This window comes from Theobroma umbraticum, unplaced genomic scaffold (assembly GCF_002168275.2).
Source record: "Theobroma umbraticum cultivar Fairchild unplaced genomic scaffold, ASM216827v3 scaffold_12.1, whole genome shotgun sequence".
NCBI classification, from domain to species: Eukaryota; Viridiplantae; Streptophyta; class Magnoliopsida; order Malvales; family Malvaceae; genus Theobroma; species Theobroma umbraticum.
The window spans coordinates 404,668-415,052 of NW_018397269.1; the positions used below are offsets into that span (position 1 = coordinate 404,668).

Here is a 10,385-nt window from a genome sequence, read left to right on the forward strand (position 1 = left end):
AACAGTACTTTGTTTGGGTAGCTAGAAGTTCCAGTAGATGTAAGAGGGAGGAGGGGTGAAAAGTAGCAATTAAGCAAGGGCAACGCAAATGAAGCATGCTTCCCAAAGAAGCATGAGCATGCATAAAATCAAGAGCTTGAGGTAACATGGGCACAAGTGATTATTGCATAGAGTTACTAAAGCATATCATCTTTAATTTAACCATGCATATATAAATTTGAGCATATAATTAATAAACTAATATATATAGACTAGTGTTAACAGTTTAGAACACGAGGGCGTGTCCTCCAATTTGATGCTTGTGGTCACTTGATCTTGAAAACAGTGTGTGACCTTAATTTCCCAAGTCGTTTCCCTTGTTAATTAGTTCTTCCACGTTAAAGAAAATGAACCAAAATTAATCGACGCCCACGAACACCACGGTTAACATGTTCCCAATTATCAAACCCCATTGAGGCAAACTTGCTTGTTTTGGTTCTCCAAAATTTATAATTAATATATTTATATAAAAGATACTTCTGAAACCCCCAATACAATAGCTATTTTCATCCGTATGTTTTTCCTTCAATGAAAAAGAAAGATGCACTCCTTAGTTTTGTTGCCTCCAAAATGAAGTCAAAGAAATAAAGTTCCATGAGGCAAATTATGTGAAGCAATAAATATTCCCCCACGCATATGCAAAATCATGATTATTTCTCCATAGTTTTCTATAGCTTCACCCTTATCTTGGGATCGAATATGCTATCTTTTGTTGCAAAAACATAATTAAAATCATCATTATGACTCCTGCCATAAATATTTTCATCTGATTCAACAAGCTTTGAACTCATAAATATTCCTTTCATTTTACCTGATATCTCTTTTGAGGATAATTATCTCTGATCTTTTATGCCTTTGGCTTAATTAGCATGTTGAAATTAAGCCAGCGGTGTTCAAGAACCAAAACCAGCAGCTCCATTATCAATCACAAAAGTTAATAAACTCTAGTTTGGTTCCTTTAATCTTGAGTAGCTCAGTAATTGCTCTCACTTCAATGCTACCTTACTTTATTTCTGCAGCTTTGCATCCAAAAAAAAAGCTGGAAACATGCAACAATATGTTGGTCTGCTTACAAATTTTCCTCTGTCTTCAATGTTCTTTCACTCCCCGATCTCTTACTTTTAAGAAGATTAAGCTCTCGATGAACACAATAAAGGAGATTTGGACACGTGGAAACAGTATGGCTCCATTTACCAAAGTCATGTCTTTGATCTTGAAACCTTTTAATTAGTACTTAGATTAGTACTAATCCAGCATCAGTTAGATCAGCAAGAAATGATTTGTAATCCCTTTTAAGGGTACGGAATTTTGGGCTTTTGAGGTTTAAGAATTCCAACTTCATGTGGGTGAATAAAGCTGTCTTTTGAAAGCATTGCCATCAAAGGAGCTGATTTTTTTTGGAATTTGATGTTCACATTTTTTAAAAGAAGTAAAAGCCTGCTTGCTTTCTAAGGACAATGTCACATGAATAACACTAACCTCTTAATTTATAATAATTTGATTGTAATGTTTGCTTGCTCATCAATCTGGAGTTGCATGTCAAGAAATTATTTGACAGCCCAAGAAAAGATTCCTTTTAGATTGCCTTTTTGTTTCTTCTCTGATACCATCAAAATTATTCCTTGGTTACAAGAATGCCCTTTACAGTGAAATATCTTGAACCTCCAAGACTATCTGATCAGCTACCATGGCAAAGTTGCCCCATCTTTATCTCATTGGAAAGTACATAAAAGCAATCCTAAACATGTTAAGATATCTTAACAAAGGTTATGCTAAATATTTCGAAATTTGAAGAGGAAAGGAAAAAATTAATGATGATATTTTGTAAATAATATAAATTTTATATTTTATTCGAAGTGTTTGAATTATCATATTTTTTGAATTTTCTTATTTTGTTTTAATATGCTGATAATTAAAAAATGAAACAGAAGAGTAAAGTTGACTAGCAGATCAATTTTAAGGTTGACAGACTTGAAAGCAGTAACCCTTTCACATGATGAACTGTTTCTTGTCATTTCAGGGAAATTACGTTCAAACATCAACCAATGCTTTACCAGCTGCATTTTTCCAATATTATATTATATATAATCCATATATATTATGATAAAAATAAACCAACATTCACCTACCACCACCTTCCAACCTTCGTGGTGGGAAGCAATTAGTTTGAACCTTACCCTGCCATAGGGTAATGATTTTTTCAAAATCATCGGCTTTTGTTTATATAAACTTGTTGCTTTTACCATTATAATATAAGTGGAAGAGCAATTTTCACCATTTCTTTTGATCCGTTTCAAGTTTGTCACAGTTTGAGATTTTCTTTAATTAACTTTTTTTCTATTTTCCCCTGTTTTCTAGCATGGTAAGACCTGCCAAATACTGTCATCTTGAAGGAGTCATGCAGCTTTTTCCCTCTCCTATCTCCCTAACTTTTTTTTATCAAAGATTCTTAATATCTCATTTTCCACAGTTTTACTTGCTTTTTTGGGGTAGAAAATCCCCCAAGTTGACAAGAAAGAAAAACCTAATTCTGTTCTGTCTTTACCTCGATCCCTCCCCAACCACTTAACAATCAAGTATGTTACATAAAGTTGTACACTATGTTTTAGCCTACTACAATTACTGGATGAAACCCAAGCCCTTTTTCCCTGTTTTCTTTTTCTTTCTTTTTTATTTTTTTTTCATTCCCAAACAGGCGTGCATTTAACCTTTTCGGAAACATGCTTAGTTCTTTTGTTGTTGCTCTAGGTGTGCAGTTGCTTTATAACAGCTATAACGAGGTAGTTAATGGATGCCCCACAACAACAGCAGAATGAAAACACAGAACGGAAAGTCAAGCAAACATTAACCTGAATTTGATGACAAGTAATTCTTTTTGGGGTGTCTTCAAAGGCATGGACTGCATAATTGCTAGCAGATTGTTTATCAAGTTCACCCACTAACTCCATTAGTAACTTCTATAGAGATAAATAGAAAGGAGAAAAGGATTGAAATCTTGAAAGCACTGGGAAAGAGGAGAGAGGATGATCAATGGTTTATGGAGTCCTCTCGAAATTCTATAGAATATCTGTTTCATATTTCCACTACTTCTCAGGTGAATCCTTCAACACGTACATTTAATGCCAGCATGCCTGAAATCAGAATGTTTAATAGCCAAGACTAGCTTTACAACAATCATAGTCCTAAAAGTCCAAAGATGTTTCAAAATGAGGTATAGCAAATAAACAGAAGCCACAACAGAATCATTTAGTTCTAGTACTTTAAAAAATGTTCAACCCCACAAGTCCAAAAGTTGGAGTGAGAACACTTCAGAGCTGCATCCTAGTCTCTATCTAATGGTAAAAGCAGCAACAGAAGCTAAGCAGACCAACTAGGTACATTAGCCATCTCATTCAGCTCACTGACATTCTGATTAATGAGAACCTATTGGTTTGTAACCAAAAAGAAACCTATCAGCTTCTTTGAATCAAATACCTATCCTTTCACATGGTCAGACAAAATCCTTCTAGATATAGTTCAACCACAATCCTCAGTAAAATGTTCCTCACTATTATTCAAAAAAATGTTCGATTCACAGCAGCAACAACGGGGCTTTGGTAGTTGCCCACCAGCAAAGCAATCATTATCCTATTACAACAGACAACAGTTCTCTCCAAAAAGAAAAATGTTCTCAAGTTAGAAGCATCGTTAACTAATCATCCAATCTGAATATAACTTTCCATAATGATAGAAATTCCAAATATGTATTCCCCAGGAGCTGGATATAACAATTAGCAACCTTCTGTGATTTATTTAGCCCATAACCTGTCACTGGTCGATGGCAACTGTTGTCAGCAAATACTCAATACAGCCACTCTAGCACCAGATTCAAAATTTCATTCTCACTTGCAATCCAACATTTGTTGTCTTACATAGGAGGTATGAAGGGAATCTTACCTACCTTCCTCTGCAGCAACCATGCTGAAAAGAAATCAATACATTATTCATTCAACCCAATTGGTCAATGTAGTTGTAGATGAAACTGCTTCACCAATAGAAACCAGACGAATGCTATGAGCATATACTAGTTGGCAACCTTCAATCTACAGAAAAATTACACAGACTGTCAAAGTATATATAGTTTCAGTTTTTTCCTTCTTGGTGATGCTACTGAAGACTGCTCTGTGGCCAAATTTTATCACTACCAAAAGTCTATTACTACTTCAGCCTCGCCAAAACCAAATCTTGACTCGCTAAAATGAATTAATTACTCTTGTTGACATGATAAAGCATTTTCTTACTGTAAGTCTTTAAAAATGAAATAGATCACTTAAGTGTGAGAAAAGGCTGACAGCAAGCAAGAAGCCAGATGAAAATTAACCCTTGCTATAAAACAAAAGCTAACAAGGCAGACTAGTTATCAGAAAGAACAGAAGCAGTACCAGTTAAAATATCTTTACATGCGATTCCCAAAAACTACAAAAGATTTTAGTCAGATTACTTCTTCCACATTGTAACTATAGAACTTATTAAAAGACACTTTGCTCTAGAAAACATACAGAACAAATTCTCCAAACATTTATCAGGGGAACAACACCTTAACATTTCCAGTTAGTCAAAGATAAAACTCTTAAAAAATTGCTAGGCTGAATGTTCTAGAAGGTTTTGGCAAAGCTTTCTCGATATGAAGGTTAATGGAAAGGGATAAAGCACAATGTTGAGTCATCTTGGAGCTGCAAAACTAACATACAATTATATGGTGTCAGATAATAGTAAGCACCAGATTGGATTAACTCTTCGCAGACCATACCCAAATTCAAGTGGTTCACCATTTTTTTTATGAGAAACAGTGATTGTACAACTTCCAGAATAATCCAAGGATGCTCCAAATCATTTTGAAAGAGCATGAAAAAACAATATTTCATTATTACTACAATTGTGGCATTTTTATAGCATGTGACCTCTATACAGAATTCAAACAGCCTTATTAGATTTATTTAAGGAAAGAAAAGTAAAGAGCATCAAGAAGAATTCCCAAACCAATAAGAGGGACAATATCATTGTAGAAAAATCAAAGAGTTAACAACATAGATAGTACAGTCTATACAAGCTGTGATGAAGACAGCAAAATCACATAAATCAGCCATCAGGATATTATCCAACAGGCAAGGAAAGTAAAATAACATTATGAAATGAAACTTCCTATGTGCCAAATGTTAAGTGTAAAAAGGCTACTGCAAAAAAATTTCTTACAGTTCTTGCCCAAAAGCCAGTCTTATGATATACACGCAAGAAGCCCAGCCCTCATTTAGTCATCAAAATACAACTCTGCCCGGTGTAAATGTGCATCATCGAGTCCCAGTATAGAATGATATCACCAATTGCCTAAAAAATCTTGGTGTTAGAAACAGCTTCAAAGGGATATGCCCAAGATGCTAATGCAGTAGCAAGGACCATTTAATGCTTAATCCCCCAACAAGTGAGGAGTAACTCCAGTCAAATATGTGCAGGATGGGGGAAAAAGGATGGTGTAAAAGAAGAAATCATTCCTTGCTTTCAAAGAAAGAGGACTTTGTTGCCACATGTTGATCTCTCAACAGCTCATGACCACAAATCTCTTGAGGCAAATTTTCCAGCGCAGTGGACAGAGGCATCAAATCTTGGCTCATAGAAGCAAACCTGACTATTGTATGACTGAAGAGCACAGCCAGCAATCCAAGACCAAACCTTCTTATCCACATCATAAAGGAGGCCCTTCCCTTGGTTCCAAGATGTGAAGCATATAAGATTATCCTGTCCAAAGCACTCAAACCTCTCAGCTGATAGCCTCAACAAAGCTCGAAAATACTTTGGTGGCATTCTACTTATCTCCACCCACATAATCTTACCATGATCCAATTCCCAAATTCTCATACTCTGTAGGGTACTATAAAGACCGATTCTTCCAACCAGAAACAGGCGCTTCTGTGTCCCAGCAACCAAATAGCCATCCAACAAAGATCTTGGGAACTTTGCTGGGATATGCTCCCAATATCCTGAGTCCAGCCGATACATCATCAAGCCAAGTGGTGAAAGGGTTTCCAAATACAACCTGGAGTCACAATATGCCATCTTTGAGGAGCAAAGATTAACTGCAGGCATTATCTGGTGGACTGTCCACTTATCAATCTTCGAATCATAGACTTCAGTAGGCAGCGACTTATCACCATAAATATCACTAGTGGCTATAACTTTAAACGATTTTTCTGTTCGATCCACAACCATAATCAACTGTCTTTGCTGGTTATAGTTCATGCTTGGCAATGTTCTCCAAGTTTGTGTAAGAGGATTACATACTAAAGTTTTGAAAGTTAGACCATCAAGTCCAGAAAAGCAAACTAGACCGCCTGAAGAGCCAACCAACCAGAAGGCCCACTGAGGCAAAAAATTGAATGGTATTCTATACCATGTTTTTAAAGGCAAGCTAAATACAGAACATTGTGGAGTCTGTGAGTTCTTCCAAAATGTAAGTAGACAAGGCCCGTGAGATGGCACTTGTGAGTGAAACTTAAGAAAACTATTATCTTGAAGTATTGAGTTCCATCTTTTACAAACTGAACGAAGCCGAAATATCATAAATGGAGGAACCCTTGCCAAAATCTCATTCAATAAGTCCTCAGGCAACATTGCCCATATGTTATCTTCCATTTGAACATCAGGATGAACCGCCTTACCGAATGTAGCAACTGTTTCCTCATCTAAACCCCGTGGTTTGGTTTTTATCACCTTCTGCCTAGAGGGGCTAGTGTTCCTTGACCCTACACGACCCAAAGGGCTTGTATTCCTTGACCCACCACCCCTAATGGGTGATACTTGTTTAGGACAACTCTCCTCATCACGAAAAGTCCCATTTTTCATCAACTGGGAACTGGATACTTCAGATGATTCCCCCACAGCATCCATAGCTATTAATCCTCAAAACTCTAAGAAACCCAATGTTGTGTTTATCTAAAAGCCAAGCTTAACACCCAAAGATCCTAGCTTTCACAATGAATTCAAGTACCAGGCAGATAATTCCTCAAAACCATCCATAGCTATTAATTCTCGAAACCCTAAACAAACCACTGCTGTTTCTTATCTAAAAACCAAGCTGAATGCCCAAATGCAAAAAAATATATATATTTTGCACCCAAAGATCCTACCTTTCAAGCTGAAAACAATGAATTTAAGTACCAAACAACAAACCCGAAAACCAAATTAATACAATAAATAACTGAACGATACCAGCACTGTACTTAAGATAAAAAAAACCCAACTTTCTAACCAGATCCAGGCATGATAATCTTGTAAAATGATAACAATGATTCGAAGAAATAATGGAAGCATTGAGTTTAAATCAATGGGACTATAAAATAAAACATAGAAAAGCTTGAATCTTGGAGACTATTGAGATGGGTTACCTTGGATTCAAAGGATTTATTTGGCTTATTTGCTTGGTGAGGAAAAAGCTTTGCAAGAAGTCAGAGAAGTAAAACCTGGCATAGAAATGATAGAACCTAACTCAGGAGCCAAGGACTCCTATATTGTTTTTCTGATTTATTTTGTCATTACTTGAGAAAAAAAATTAAATTTTAAAATAGATTTTTAAGTGAGAGATGGGAGACCCAATCTGGTGCAGACCATGTCATTGAATGTCCAGTGAAGACGTGACACGGTAACAAACTTGGAAGTGATTGGTCAATAACTTAAAATGGTTGTTTCAAATGCTTAAAAAATAGCGTCCCCACTAACTAGTCTTTAATCAATTACCGAGGCTAGAAATTATTGCAGACATTTTTATCCGTTACTCTTATAAAGTTTGCTATCCGTTACTAAATCAAGATACCATATTTTATTAAAAATTGATCATTTATAATCTTTCAATAACTTACTATTGTTCATATAATACTAATGTTGAAGTAAAATTTAAACAAAAAAGTGATCCCATATGATTAAGATCCTATTCAATCATGACCAAATGGGATTCTGGATTTATGGAGGATGGTGAGTCACGAGTATGGGATACATATACTGTAGGGCAGTCGATGAAGAAGTGTTGAAAAATCAGACAGGTTAACTTTGAGATTTGATTTGTGTCTTTTGGTTGGTGCTGCCTTTGTTGGGCTCCACTAATTGTCTCTGCCTGCTTCTTGTTGATGGCTCCATTGCAGGATTGTTGTTGCAGATTTGGTGGGTTGGGTCTACAATGAAAATGGATTCCATTTTTGTGTTGTACTTCTGACATCGGCAATGAAGTGTAGAGGTTTGGTTCAAAATCAAGTCAAGAATTAGAGTATAAAAACGTTTTTAAACTGGTTTTAGAACCGAAATGAAGCTGCTTTCTAATTTGATGTTTCTGCAACAGCTCCTAGACCTTGATCCTGCCAAAAATGGGGTGGAGGCCAGGTTGCTACAGAATCCAACCTTCAGGGTGAAGGTGCCTGTTGGCTTCAAAGACAGCAGATAGTGAGAAAAACTTGGGAAAACAGTTTCCATTTCTTGAGGAGGACAGTGCTTCTTTGTTCTCTTTTCAAGGATATGGTATTCAACATTTTCCAATATAAATGGCACCGGTGTCAAACTCCTTAATTGCAACATGAAAGATCACTTGCAAAGCTAGGACTTCTAGCACTTGTCTTGTACCTTAAAAAAATGTGTTAAAGTCGGCTCCTCAACAAAACAATGAACTTCAAATATATTTTTGAAGAGAGAGATAATCCCATAGCAAATATGAAATGTAATTATCAAATTTTCATAATAATTTATTTATGTGATTATATTTACATTATCTATTTATTAGTTATGGAAAAGATGACTTAATAATTGATTTTCGATATTTTTATTACTCTTTAGTTGTTTCATTCTTATCCTTATGTATTGATTGTTTTAATCTTCAAGCTTTGAATTAAAACATTTTTTACATCCTTCCTCGCAAAAGGTTGTTAGCATGAGGGGGATGAAGAAAATAAGTTTCGAGCTGAATTAGCACTCAATCGGCAATCTGTTTGGAATAAGACAATTAGTGTTTGGTGGTGTGGATAATACCTTTGGGACTAAATCCTATCCATGGCTACAAAATAAAGAGAGAAAAAGGGTGCAACCTACAGGCCCAACCATTCCAACTCAGCCCACTGAAGAGACTGAGGCAGATCCAGAAGGCCCATAAAGTTTAAATCAAGTCTAAAGCTATCCACAGGCTTGTAGAGTCTGATGAGCCCACTCTGCAGATATGTTCGGTGCAACTACTAAGGAGTACACCTTTTGTCTCCAAGCATTCCAGTTTGGCTCTCTTGGACCGTTTGCACTGAACATCTACTGCTTTTGAGATGGCATTGCCCTTCCAATTGCTCAATAGGGAACTAGCATATTGTAACTTGGAGCATAACCCAAGGAATCAAACATTGATAAGGCATTTCCGGTCATCTCGCTACATTCTTGTATCATAAATCTTACATTAATAAGAGATATAATGAGTTTTAAATTTATAAATAAAAATCTTCTTTCATCTAATACGTGTGTTTTTTGAATTAGAAATATAAATTTATAACACTTTGAACTTTGTTAACGAGAGAGAATGTTTTATTGCACACTAAAGGTCCTAATATCCAACTTTGTTAATAACAGCTTGAACTAGAGTAGAAAGGACAATTGTAAGAAATCAATATTAAGATTTTCAATAGGGAATATAGGCAAGAGTAAGAAATCAACCAATGGTAGATATCTGTACAGTAAGGATTAGTGACTGAATTAAAATTTTTGTCATATTAAGTGTAATCTTTGCAATGAAAATTAGTGTGTCACATAAAAATTCACTGCAAATTGTGAAATTTGTTGCAGTGAGCAATGTGAACCACATCCACTAGAATATTTATTATGATTGCCCCCTTTGAGATGCACGTAAACAGGTTTTCAATTCAACGAAGACATGAAACTGTGGCATGACTTTGAAGCATCATAGTTGACATGTTGCAGTCCCTACAAAACTCTGGAATTATTGTTGCAGGGACCCAGGAATCCACATCTAGATATTGGAATGTAAATATATTATTAAGAGACTATCACAAGTTAAATCTTCCATGTTGCTGCAAATTAAAGAATGTGATGACAAAATAACGTTTTCCCTGAAAATGAACCCTCGAAGAAGTGGAAGAATGAGGAAAATGGTGCGGTTTTAGGCAGAAAAAGATGGTCTTGGCCCCATGAAAGCTCATAACGACCTCAAAAGAAATATAACAATCAATTCCCTTGCAGTCTGCAGTGACTGGTGGGAGTGGAGCCCTTGTTGAACAGATATTGTTAAATAGCTCTCACTGAATGCCAAAAATATTGGAAAAAAAAGAAAAAAAAAA

At 35.8% G+C, this 10,385-nt stretch overlaps 1 protein-coding gene across 4 annotated transcripts; it reads right to left on the reverse strand.

Annotated features, from left to right (window-relative positions):
- Positions 1-2,968: 2,968 nt before the first annotated feature.
- On the reverse strand, positions 2,969-7,592 carry LOC110425895 (Galactose oxidase/kelch repeat superfamily protein). 4 transcript variants are annotated; one of them, XM_021440974.1, is made up of 3 exons: positions 5,272-7,592; positions 3,980-4,121; positions 2,969-3,849 (listed from the first exon to the last, which is right to left on the reverse strand). In XM_021440974.1, the coding sequence occupies exon 1, from the start codon at positions 6,958-6,960 to the stop codon at positions 5,620-5,622; it is 1,341 nt and encodes a 446-aa protein (XP_021296649.1). In that variant the 5' UTR covers positions 6,961-7,592; the 3' UTR covers positions 2,969-3,849; positions 3,980-4,121; positions 5,272-5,619. The 4 variants fall into 4 exon arrangements, with proteins under 4 accessions (XP_021296649.1, XP_021296648.1, XP_021296647.1 ...); XM_021440973.1 differs by having other exon boundaries at positions 3,976-4,121; XM_021440972.1 differs by having other exon boundaries at positions 2,969-3,999.
- Between the last annotated feature and the right edge of the window lie 2,793 nt (positions 7,593-10,385).